This window comes from Pan troglodytes, chromosome 13, assembly GCF_028858775.2.
Source record: "Pan troglodytes isolate AG18354 chromosome 13, NHGRI_mPanTro3-v2.0_pri, whole genome shotgun sequence".
In the NCBI taxonomy this organism is placed as follows: domain Eukaryota; kingdom Metazoa; phylum Chordata; class Mammalia; order Primates; family Hominidae; genus Pan; species Pan troglodytes.
In genome coordinates, this window is record NC_072411.2 from 121,282,658 (window position 1) to 121,294,890 (window position 12,233).

At 57.1% G+C, this 12,233-nt stretch overlaps 1 protein-coding gene across 22 annotated transcripts in view; it reads right to left on the minus strand.

Moving 5' to 3' along the window:
- CFAP65 (cilia and flagella associated protein 65) overlaps positions 1-12,233 on the minus strand; it is a 38,951-nt gene that overhangs the window by 18,703 nt on the left and 8,015 nt on the right. For 16 of the 22 annotated variants that reach the window (XR_010149890.1, XR_010149888.1, XR_010149889.1 and 13 more), the window contains 13 exons: positions 11,181-11,283; positions 10,199-10,368; positions 9,816-10,015; positions 9,387-9,532; positions 8,685-8,907; positions 8,102-8,367; positions 6,901-7,101; positions 6,350-6,709; positions 4,721-4,858; positions 2,709-2,954; positions 1,901-2,125; positions 865-1,023; positions 474-624 (listed from right to left, as the gene is read on the minus strand). Coding sequence is in view for 19 of the 22 variants with exons in the window: in XM_063790782.1 (XP_063646852.1) it covers positions 474-624; positions 865-1,023; positions 1,901-2,125; positions 2,709-2,954; positions 4,721-4,858; positions 6,350-6,709; positions 6,901-7,101; positions 8,102-8,367; positions 8,685-8,907; positions 9,387-9,532; positions 9,816-10,015; positions 10,199-10,368; positions 11,181-11,283 (2,588 nt within the window). In the remaining 3 variants the exon portion in view is untranslated. Of the gene's footprint in view, positions 1-473; positions 625-864; positions 1,024-1,900; positions 2,126-2,708; positions 2,955-4,720; positions 4,859-5,246; positions 6,710-6,900; positions 7,102-8,101; positions 8,368-8,684; positions 8,908-9,386; positions 9,533-9,815; positions 10,016-10,198; positions 10,369-11,180; positions 11,284-12,233 lie in introns of those variants that run through there. The other 6 variants (XM_063790787.1, XM_063790788.1, XM_054679390.2 and 3 more) reach the window with 2 other exon arrangements.

Consider the following 12,233-nt stretch of genomic DNA (forward strand, 5'->3'; position numbering starts at 1 on the left):
AGTGGGTAGAGGAGGCCCAGCCATTCCTCCTGCTCCTTTGTAGATACCCTTCCCTGGGCACCAGGGGAGGACAGCAGGCCCTGAGGCAGGAAACAGGGAGTGGAGCCCCTCCTCCCAGCCTGGGTTAGAGGGACCACACCTAACTTTGTGTCATTGGCACCTGCTAAGCACTTTTCCCCACCTAGCAGTCCTGTGAGGTAGGTGCCACCTGGTGCCCCTTTTAACAGATGAGGAAGCTGAGGCTCAGAGGTGGGGTCTCGCTATGTTGCCCAGGCTAGAGGGCAGTGGCTCTTCACAGTTGTGATCATAGTGCACTGCAGCGTGGAACTCCTGGGCTCAAGCAATACCCCCACCTCAGCTTCTTGAAGAGCTGGGACTACAGGCGCGTGCCAGTGTGCCCAGCAGGTTAACCGGTCTTAACCAGTACCTCCTCCCACCTCCCCTGGCCCCAGTCCCAGCTCAGGCCCAAGTACCGAGGGGGTGGTTGTCAACGGCCTCAGGGCTGCGCTGCTCCAGGTAGAGGCGGTAATAGAGGGTGCAGTTGCCGTCATTCAGGAGGACAAGGAACCTGGACTGCTTGCTGTTCACCAGCACATTCCCAAAGGCCAGCTCCTTTTCCTTTGCCTGGAGGCCACAGTCAGCCAGCCGGGAGTGGGAGCTCCTCCAGGCCCACAGCCCCACTCTCCCAGCCCCATTTTCAGAGCATCCCCCAAGGAAGGGCAAGTTTGGGGTGTCCAGGGCAGAGGGCTCCTATCCTCTGCCCTCTTGGCCTTCCCTCCCACCTTGGGAGGTTCCCTGGGGCCTTCCCTCCCACCTGTCCGGGCCTCTCCCCCAGCCCCCTCCTGCCAGAGCCCTCCCACTCACAGAGAGGCTGCTGGTGAGCCCCACGCCCACCAGCCGGAGCATGTAGTGGGTGGTGGCAGCGGGGTTGGCATTTGGAGACAGGCCGGCTTCCCAGACCCACATCCCCACTTGGAACAGGTACTTGGTCTCCTCCAAAGGGCTGAAGGTCCACGTCAGCGTCTGGGGTCACAGAAATGATCCCTGCAGTGGCCTTTGGAAGCCCCTCCACAGGTACCTGGCCATCCGAGGCCCCATGGCAGGGCGTCATGCTACGTTAGCCCTTTCTCAGAATCTACCCTGTGCCAGGCATTGTACACGGCACATGTATGGAGTCTCCCCAAGCCCCTCAATCCTATATCCCCACGGGGTCAGTAGTATTATTTCCATGCCTCATTTTCTGATGAGAAACTGAAAGTTCAGAGAAGTGGGGTCCCTTGCCCAGGGTCAGACAGTAGTGAGGGTGGGAGCGGGATGTCAACATTCCAGGCCAACTCCACAGGCTATGAGGCCTCTTGTCCCGCCGAGGGACTGTCCCCTTGGCTCTTACAGATGCCTGTGCTGGTGCTTCTTGTCCCAAGTTTGGCCTCCCCAACCCGTCGGTAAGGCTCTAGACTAGGGACAGGGGTCTGCTATTTTGAATCCCAGCCAGCACCCCCACTGTGACTACAGTCCCCTTCCTCACCCTCACTGGTGGCTGGCCATTTGGGCCCAAATCCAGCTGCTGCAACCCACCCTCCCAATGACCTCCCAGCTTTGGGGACCATGGATGGGGAGGTGACATGCCTCTCGGGCCTGGCATCAGAAACACTGGTTCCAGTCCCAGCCCTGCACGGCCTAACTTATGATCTTAGTAAATGGCTTCCCCTTCTCAAGCCTCAATTATTTGTAAAATGGTGGGGGGATGGTGAGAGTAGTAATAACACCTCATCGCCAGGTGGGGGAAGTTACTGTGGATGGAATTGGGGGCTGCACATGGCAAGTCTGGGCTATGATGGGCACAAATAAGAGATGACAGAAGTGAAGGTTGCCGTCACTCGGCAGGAGGGGAGCCACTCACAAGTCTCTCGTTGGGCTGGATTAGCCCCCTGGAGGGCTGGACAGCCAGCAGCTTTCGATGCTGCTCAGAGACCCTCCACTCGAACTGCAGGGGCAGACGCGAGGGGTTGCAGAAGGTGAAGGGGCTGGTGGAGGAGCAGCCCACCCAGGTGGGCTTGAAGTAGAGGCTTTTGTGGGTGTCCAGCTTCAGCTGCAGTGGCTCCTCCCGGCTGTACATGCTCACCTCCTGGAGCCAGAGGAAGAAGGGCAGTGCCCTGACCTCACTCTGCAGTCCCAGCCCCCCACAACATGTCCAGGAAGCCATGGCTAGGCAGCTTTCCCCACTTGGAGCGGGCAGTCAAAGGCCCTCTGCCAGCCCGTGTACTGGCAGTTTCTGTCAAAAGCAGAGTCAATGGTGACTGGCCCAGGAGATAATTCTTGAAAAGAACTCAGGGACTGAGAGAGGATCTATAGACCATTTCACGGGGCCAGACATGGGCCCACCATCTCAGAGTCTATTGCTGGCCTGGACCCAAATATCCCTCTACCACCTGCAGGTGTCTTTTGCCTCCCCCAGATCCTTCCTCTGGGTTCTCTGCACCCTCTTTCTTGGCCTCAGACCCCATAAGGGGGACAGGCAAGGCCCTCAGGGGTGGGAGAGTTGTTCACAGAAGTGGTCAAGCAGGTTCTTTCCCTACTATGCTACTTCCTGGAGGAGAATTAGCCCCCTGGAAATCTTAGGGGCCAACCCCAGAATATGCCCTTGAAAAGGGTGGTTCAAGATTATGGCCCATTCCCAAGGACCCAGGTCCCCTCCCTCTGCCTTCTACCTTGAGATACTGGGGGGAAGCATTGCACTGCAGATAGAAAGTGTGCTGCTTCCAGGAGCTGCCCTCAGGGTAGGTGCAGATGAGGATGATCTGGTGGGCCCCGGGTGCCACAAGGCCCGAAGTGGGCCGAAGGATGACGTCTGAGCCTCTCTGGGGGGCCAGGCTGAAGGTCAGCAGCATGCAGTCTTTGTTGACCAGGAGCAGGCTGCGGTAGGTGGGCTCACCGGAGGACACTGCTGGAAATAGCTGGGGGTGGGAGAGGAGGAAAGCGGCCCCCCGCTCAGAGCTCCACCCTGGGACACACACTCAGGGCCCTATGGGGGCTTGGGAGGAGCTGTCTCCAAGGAGATCTGAGGTGCTGCCCTGCAGCCCAGTCAACGCCCTGGGAACGGGGAATTGAAGGAGGCCACGAGCTGACACCAAAGAATGCTTTTGTTCTCCAGAGACCTCCAGACAGGGAGACGGGGAGGCGGGGCGGGGGGGCCGGGGCCACAGGCCCCTGGGAAACTCAGGCCTCCAAGGCCGCTCCTCAAGGATAAAGTAGAAGTTGTTTCATTTTAGGGTGTCTTTGCATCACTCTTTGGAGAACTCATTTTCAGAGAGCCTGGTCCAGAAGCTCTGGGGCTGCAGTAAGTAACCACTTCGGGTTGGGTGTGGTGGCTCCTGCCTGTAATCCCAGCACTCTGGGAGGCTGAGGCAGGCGGATCACTTGTGGCAGGAGTTCAAGACCAGCCTGGCCAATATGGTGAAGCCCCATCTCTACTAAAAGTACCAAAATTAGCCAGTTTTAGTGGCGTGCATCTGTAATCTCAGCTACATGGGAGGCTGAGGCTACAGAATCGCTTGAACCCAGGAGGCAGAGGTTGCAGTGAGCCAAGATCACACCACTGCACTCCAGCCTGGGTGACAGAGCGAAATTCTATATCAGAAAATACAAAATAAAAAAGTAAGTAACCCCTTCTAGATGATTCTCATGCAGGTAACTGATGGAAACTGGCCCAGATAATCTCAGCTCCCAACACTCTTCAGGTATCCAGGGTGTGGCCAGCACCAGCTGAGAGCTGAGCAGGCTGCAAAACACAAAACCTGCAATCCCTGACCAGAGGTCCCCATCAAGCTGGGGTGACAGTGCCTGTGTGTGAGCCGGTGAGGGAGTGACGCCAGATCTTCTGGGCTGCATAAAGGCCACAACCCACCAGGAGGAACTGCCAAGGGAAGGGGGCCGAGGGAGACATCGAGGGGGACTCTGCGAGGCAGGAAGGCCTTTGGGAAGCAGCTGCCTCCAAGCTGAATCTTGGGGTGGTATAGGTTTGGGGTAGGAGGGCAGAAGTGTAGGTGGTGGGGAGAGCAGAATCAACCCAAAGCACATTGTCCCAAAGTGGTGCTTTTCCAGCAACCAGAAGTCTAATGCAAAACCTCCAGGCGATGGAGACTGGAGGAGACATCAAAGGTGAAACTGGATTGGAAGCCGGCGGTCTGGCCCCAGGCTCTGTGCTTTTCAGCCCTATGTCCTCTTGCTTGTCAGGTCAGGCAGGGCTTCTAAGGGCCTTGGGGTGGCCTGGGAATTATGATCTCCTGAGGATGGGGCTGGCTCTCCCTCTCATAGGGCAGGGTGCTTCCCAAAGGCAGGGGCTGCTGGTGCGGCTGTCATATCCCTGGGCCCGAGCCCAGGACTTGGGGCACCCAGGCATTCAGTAAACAGGACACAAACAAATGCAGGAGCTGGAGGGTTTTGAACCTGAGAGTCACAGGAGCCAGTGAGTATTTCCAATGGAGCAGCAAGGGGCCAGCTGTCCAGGATCCAGACTCTCCCCAGTCCCAGTGTCGGGGCCCAGGAGCAAGTCCTCAGCCGGCCCAGATACCCAGAATTGGCACAGCGGACGTGGGGACAGCCAGGGAGGGTGCAAAGATGTGTTTCTGAGGCCATCAGAGAATGGGAGAGGGATCTGCAGGCCAAGGCAGAAGCTAGGGCTCTCCTGTCTCCCTCCCACTGCTGTTGGGGCCACGCTTACCTTGGGGACATCTAGGGAATACTGGGGGATGTGGTGCTCAAAGCCAGCGAAATAGCTGTGGCCTCGTGCCCGCACCGTCAGGCACCAGGATGGGCACATGGTGCAGTCCTCCTCAATATTACTGTAGCTCTGCAGGACCTGCAGGGGGGCCAGACCCACGGAAAAGCTCAGAGTCCTGTGTCTGCCCTGTGGGGCACCCCATTTTGCCCCTCCTTGCCCTTGTGCTGCAGGAGTCCGACATTGGACACAGACAGGAGGGCCTCCCTGGGAAGACAGTGCAGAGAACAAGAATCCCAACCCAGCCCCTCCTGCGGGGAGCTAGGCCCTGCATCCATATAGCAATGCTCTCTTTAGTCCTCACAACCCAGGAGGAGGGTGGGGCTGGGATGTGAAAGCACCATTCATTCTGTAGGAATGAGCCTAGAGAAGCGCTGGCCAATAGAAATATCATGTGAGCCACAAATGCCAGCCGCAAATGTCATTTTAAATGTTCAGTAGCCACATTAAAAAAGTAAAACACGTGAAGTTAATGTTAATAGTATATTTTATTTAACCCAATAGATCTAAAATCTTATCACTTTAACATATAACCAATATAAAATTAGTAACGAGATATTTTACATTCTTTTCATACTAAGTCTTTGAAATCCAGGGTGCATTTTACACTCACGGCACGTCTCAATTGGGACCAGCCACATATTAAAAGCTCAGTAGCCACGTGTGGCTGTCAGTGGCTGTACTGGACTGTGCAGGTCTACAGCCTGTAACCTAAATATCTGACAGGCTCAGCCTCAGCAGAGCCAGGCATCTACAACCTTATTCCTACAAACCTCGACATCACCCCACTGCCAAGGCATTAGGACGGGGGCAACTAAAGCCTCCACTTTGGAAAGCCTCCTCAAAAGATCGGACGTGGTCCCAAGTTTACAGATGAAAAGATCAGGACTCAGAGACATTAAGGAACTTGCCCAAGGTCACATAGCTGGTAAGTGACCCTGATCTTGACCGCACAGCCCTACTTTTCTCTGGGTCCCAAGACCTTGGCCTCTGGGCAAGGGCAGTGGGGTGGGCAGAGTCAAGAAGGAAGGGATGGGCAGGACTAAAGGATGAGGAGGGGGCACCATGCATCTGGGGCCAGAACAGCAGGGCTGGGGACAGCCGGCACTCGGAGTTCCCGACCCAGGGAAGCTGAGTCAGAAGCCCTTTCCATCACAATTATCTGGTGCTGCTGACTTTGTCTCTAGGCCCAGCTTCCTGCCCGCTCAAAGCTCCTTTAGAGTGACCACTTCTTAATTCAAGGACTAGTAGAGAAGCTAGGAGGCCTCCTAGCCAGGAGCCCCAGGGAGAATCTCCCTGTGCACCCAATTTTCCCAAACAGCTTGATCTCAGCTGAGTTCTCCCTTGGAGGGGAGGGGAGACTTACATAAGAATGAGAAAATCAGATGGGCCGAGCTAGGCCAGGAGCTTTGGAGGAGACAAACCCATAGGGGTCACTGTCCAGCCAAGAGAAAGCCTGGCACGCAGAGGATGGAGCCTGAAGCTGCCCTCGGTCACTTCCTGCCACCCCACCCAGCCACTCAGGCTCCTAGCAGAGACCCCGCATTCCTCCCTCTCATTGCGTGCACACACCTTATAGATGGCGAAGGCTTCGAGCTCCACCGCGTAAAGGCAGTTGGGGTGAGGCGGCTGGAAGTGCAGGCGCATGGCCATGGACTTGAGTGGGGGCACGTCGCAGCTCTCTGGAGTCACCCAGAAGGGGCAGTCAGACCTTCGCGTCCAGACCACCATGATCTTGCCCTTGGTGTGGTTCATCAGGCACAGGGGTACAGGGTTGGGGGCCTCAGGCCCTGGGCAGGCACCGAAGTCTACCTCGACAGGCTCTATACTGACGGGCGGGGGGAAGATGGTTATGTCGCTGGTGCCGTCGAAGAAGAACTCGGTCATGGGAGGGATATAAGGGTACTGCGGGGCTGGCATGTCCTCCAGATCCTGCATGGGGAAAGACAGGTGGATAGGGCTCAACTGCCATTCCTCTTGCTGTTGCCCCTCCTGGGCACACTCCTGTCTAGAAAGGCTGCACCAGTCGCCCTGACTACTAATGGTGCCCATGGGACCCTGGGGGCATGGGATTGCCCAAGAATCACTAGAGAAGGGATATGCATCTGGGGAGGGCACTGTACCTGGATGGGAATCATGAGAGCCCCGTTCTGGTCCTGTGCCAGCTTCTTCTCCTTCAGCATGGCATCCAGGATGTCAGGGGGGTAGAGCGTCAGGCCCCGGGCCAGGTGTGTGCGGTACCAGGTGAGGTGCTGAGGCTTCAGGATGGCTGGCTTGGTGCTGTCCGAGTGGCAGGTCCCCATCAGGTCCAGGAACAGCGGGTCCTGTGACATTTGTCTGTGTGTGATGGGGCATGGGAGGGGTGGTAGGGCAAGGGGGGTGCTGGGGGTTGAACTGAGGACAGAAGCTGGGCAGACAGGATAAGAGAGGCAGTGGGGCAGAAGCTCTAGGTGGCCAGTGAGCAAGCACTCAGCAGTGGTCTGGCTCAGCCAGGGCACAGCAGGAGTCCAGGGAAGGTCAGGAGAGAGCACCCCGGTCCTTAGGACACTCAGCCATTACCCACGCTTCCTCTCTGCCATGGCCCCTGGGCATTCTCCCACCCACCCTACTGCCAGCCCAGAGGCCTGCCAAACTAGAATTCAGGCCCTCCCAAGGGAGGAGAATATGGGGGCTGCCTCATCAGGCCTCCCTCTGGGCTTCTGTTCTTTCCTCCATTTCCAAGGCCTCCCCCAGCCCATACTAAACTGTCACAAGAATTAGAGAAAGGCACCCATTCCTCCAGGTACACAGACGCAGCCCAAGCCTGGGCACCAGCTCAGGGAGGGATCATGGGTTACATTTCAGCCCCGTTTGCCATCTTGGCCAGGCATCTGCTGGTCAGGGCACAATGTGTCTGATCATGCCCAGGGGCCTAGGGTTGGGGTCTAACTTGAAAGCTCTCTGCCCTATGCATGCTATGTGGAGTGGCTCCAGGGAAGAATTAGTCTGTGAAGTCATGGAAGGCAAAGAAAAGGCAAAGCCTGCAGGGCTCAGCGGGAGGGTGGGAGGCTGCGAGTCCAAGCCTCCCTCTCCCAGCCCATGAGCACAGCAGCAGCAAAGCGCCTGGCCTGGTAGCAGGGCAAGACTGGCACAGAGTGATCTGCCCTGTGCCCAGGCTGCACACTGGCTCCAAAAGCCAGGGCTGGGGCCCAGGAGTGGGAGACCACCAGGCAGAGAGCCCTAGAAGTTCCAGAATACAGGGGAGTGCCCACCAAGCCTTGTCATCATCAGTGGGCCCCAGGGGAGCCCCTCCTCCCTCAGCCTCATGCTCTCCCCCCGACTCACCTGGTGGTGGATAAGACAGGCCACACGCCGAAAGCAGATGATGGGGTGAGTGGGCTGGAAGGCACAGTGGAGGGTCATACGGGCCTTGCCCACCAGGGTCCCAAAGGCAGGCCTGATGCTAAAGACACTCTCCAAGCAGTCGATGGCAAACTGGAAGTGGGCCGTGCAGTCTGATTGGTTCTCAATCCACAGGGGCTGCTCGGAGCGCTCCCCAAGGTTGACCCAGCTAAAGTTGACACAGTAGTGCTGCAGGGACACGGCAGGGCCTGGACACAGGATATGGGGTATCAGCTTCCCCAAGGATGTCTTAGACAAAGTCCCACTGAAGGGAGGTGGTACTCTCAGGGCCAGGCTACAGGCCCAGAGCCCTGGCAGCCTGAGCAGAACTCCAGCATCACTGGATGCCGGTGGGACTGGGATCTCCAGGTAGTCACAGATGATTCCCCATAGGGCCACCAGGGGGCAGCAGACACCCAGGCTGAGGCAAGGTGGCCCCGCCTCCTAGGAGCAGGGAAGGAGCTCTTCAGAATCCTCAGCAGGGGCTGCTCCTGTCCCCAGGGGAGGCCCCTGGGGTCACCAGTACCTCTACAGAAACCAACGACTTTAAGCAGGGTCTTGGAGGCACAGCCAGAAGGCATGATGGAGCAGTAGTCCACAGTTCTGGTGTCCAGAGTCTTGGGGTGGAAGAACACTGACACACATTTCTTCTCTCCCGGAAGCACGATGCCATGGGCCGTGGGGCATGAGAAGGCCTGGTCTTCGGCCAGTTCATCTGAGGAAATTTCAATCCTGAAGGGGGCATTTACCTGTGGGGCCAAGCAGAAGGACAAAGGGTCAGGTCACAGAGCGGAGCACTGTATGATGGGACAGTCTACGCATTGTACTGGTGTGCCCAGCCAAGGGGGTGGGGGCAGCTGGCATCCAGCCTGTGCCCCACTGGCCAGACTGCCTCCACCAGGAGGAGAGAAGGGACCGAGTCATGTGCCCTGCGCTGGGTCTGCCCAAAGGGGGCACCTTTTAATTCTCCCCAGGGTACCATCACAGCTAACTGTGGTCCTGGGGTCAGGACAGTCTTAGGGCTGCTCGTGGCTCTGGGGAGCCAGGGTATACCCCAGCCCAGCCCCCAGCTGAGGAGAAGGACACACCTGTTGACAGCTGACATGGGTTACATGAGGCTTGGGGCCAAAGGCGTAGAGAGAAAGGGGGGCATTCTGCAAGGCGGTGATTTTAGGAAACTCCAATCCTGGGGGCGTGAGTCCTGCCACCCCTCCTGCCTGGTGCCTACCGCCGACGGGTTGTGTAGCCTGATCTGCCTCTCCAAGGTGCAGCCCACAGCAACAGAGCCAAAGTACAACAGCTTCTGGAAGCCCTCGGCATCCTGGTCCTCCGGGCACTTGTGCTTTATGCTCACCAGCAGCTGGGCGCACTTGGCTGGGGGCAGAGATGGGGGAGTCTTGGGGGAACCTTGGGGGAACCCACCAGGGCCTCTGTGGCCCCAGCTGAACAGCCCCTCAAAGAAGGCAGGTGGCCCCAGGGAAAATTTAGCCTGTAACATCATGGAAGACAAAAGGCAAAGCCTTCGGGGCTTGGGGGAGGGCAGGAGGCCGGTGGAGGCGGGGGCCAGGCCAGATGGGAGGTGGAAGAAACTGAGGCCTGGAGGACCCAGAAGGTGCAGGAGGGGCCAGTCTGGGGACGGTTGGAGGTTGGGCCTCACCCACAGCCTGCAGCTGGATGCTGCTCCTCTGCCGGCTGCCTGCCCCGTACCAGCACGTGGCCTGCACCTCGTAGATGACGGCTGTAAGGGGCTGAAAGGTCACCTTGATCTGAGAGGCCTGGCCTGGCTCCAGGAGCCCCGTGGCGGGCAGCATCTGGAATGGGCTGGAGAACTCCCAGGTGAAGAAGGTGGGCAGGTCCCTGGGGGTGGGGGGCAGGTCAGGGCACTGGGCTCCCGGCCCCTGCTCCTGCAGTAGCAAGTCAGGGATGCTGGGCAGAACCTCAGACTACCCTACCCCCACAAGGGTATGCCTGTCTCTCCTGCTTCCAGACACCCTCCTCACAGCTCTTGCTCTCCCCGCCGCACCTCAGCCTCTTCCTCACCCCACATTATCCAGGCAGAACAAGGCCTCAGTCGTATCTCCCACAGCACACGTTGGCAGCTGCAGGGATGGTGGGCGGCAGATCAGCCTGTGGCAGGGCAGGGTGGCCCGTAGGCCCACACAGAACATCCCCTCCGCTTTCTCAAACCACAGCTGGTCCATGTACTCCTTCTGCAGTGTGAGGCGGGGCAGGGGCAGTCACCCATCAGTGGCATTCAGGGACTGCACATCCCGCCCACCCTCAGCCACCCCCAACACAACTGTTGAGGGGAGGGCCAGGCCATGGCACCCACGTCAGACTCTGAGGGGAGCTGGGCACCTATGTTGTCTTGGTCTCAAACATTAGAGCCTCTTTTGTGGAAAAAGTATTTTGAGGAAATGTGGGTGGGGAGTGGCAGGAAGAGGCCAAGGAATGTAGAAGGGGTTTCTTTTCTTTTCTTTTTTTTTTTTTTTTTTTTGAGTCTCACTCTGTCACCCAGGCTGGGGTGCAGTGGTGAGATCTCAGCTCACTGCAACAGCCGCCTCCCAGTTCAAGTGATTCTCCTGCCTCAGCCTCCCAAGTAGCTGGGACTACAGGTATGTGCCACCATGCCTGGTTAACTTTTGTATTTTTTAGTAGAGGTGGGGTTTCGCCATGTCGGCCAGGCTGGTCTCGAACTCCTGGCCTCAAGTGACCTGCCTGCCTCGGCCTCCCAAAGTGCTGAGTTTCCAGAAGTGAGTTACCGTCCCCGGCCACAGAATGTAGGACTTTCTGATGGCCAATATAATATCGCAGCCTTTACCCCCAGCATCTCCTGGGGAACACCGTCTGTCTAATGAGATGAGGGGCTAAGCCCTTGACGGGGCCTCCCAAACTGGATTGCTGCTGGAGTGGGCAGCATGTGCGTGTGCCGGGGCGCTCCTGGTTGCTCTGTCCTGTTTTCTGTTCTGAGGTCACTGCTCCCAGGTACCTCCCTGCCCTCACTCGCTGTGGCAGACCTTACCGCCTCCAGAGGCCGGAAGACGATGGGGAGCGTGAGGGTTATGCCTGGGCTCAGGAAGATGGGCTGAGGGATGACCGTGAAGAAGAACTTGGTCTTGGGGGGCCTGCAGGAGAGAGCCGGGGGGGAGCACCTCAGATCAGGGCTCAGAACAACTGGAAGAGGCAGGAAATGAGGGAAGCCCTGCAGCCAAGGGAGCTTGAGTCCCTGGGACAACAGAGAAAGAGCTCAGGAGATGAGCACGTGGAGATGGAAACTCAGGGGTTTGGTCACAAGAGGACCCCCCCTCCCCCTCCCCCTCCTACTCTCAGAGATCTTCACTCTGAACAAAAGGGGAGTAGTGTTTGTACCTCTGATGAGCATGGAGGCCTGAGAGGGACAGGGACAGTGAAGGGTTACCCGGATTTTAAAGAGTCCGCAAGCACTGAGGTGGGGGAACCAAGGCTGAGGAGGGTGGGACCGGGGGTGCCTTTCCAGGGACCTCAGCAGAGCTGTAGCATCCCACAGTGGGTCAGAACCACAGCTGCTGCAGACTTTCAAAACATTAATAAGACAATGACATTGTCAGCAACTTTACACCAACAAATGTTTAAATTTAGATGAAAAAAATTGCTATAAAATATAATTTACCAAAACTGACCCAAGAATTGTACAATAAATATTATGGCTGCTCTGCCTAAAAACACCAAAGAAATGGAATGAGTGGTCAAAAATCTTTCCACAGGCCAGGGACAGTGCCTCACATCTGGAATCCCAGCACTTTGAGAGGCTAAAGCGGGAGTATCATTTGACCCAGGTGTTTGAGACCACCCTGGGCAACATGGCAAGACGCTGTCTATACCAAAAATTTTTTTAAAAATTAGCCAGGCATGGTGGTGCATGCCTATAGTCCCAGCTACTTGAGAGGCTGAGGTAGGAGGATTGCTTGAGCCTAGGAGGTCATGGCTACAGTTAGCCATGTTAATGCCACTATACTCCAGCCTGGGCAAGGGAGTGAGACCCTGTCTCAAAAAAACAAGAAAGAAAGAAAAGAAAGAGAAAGAAAGAGAGAGAGGA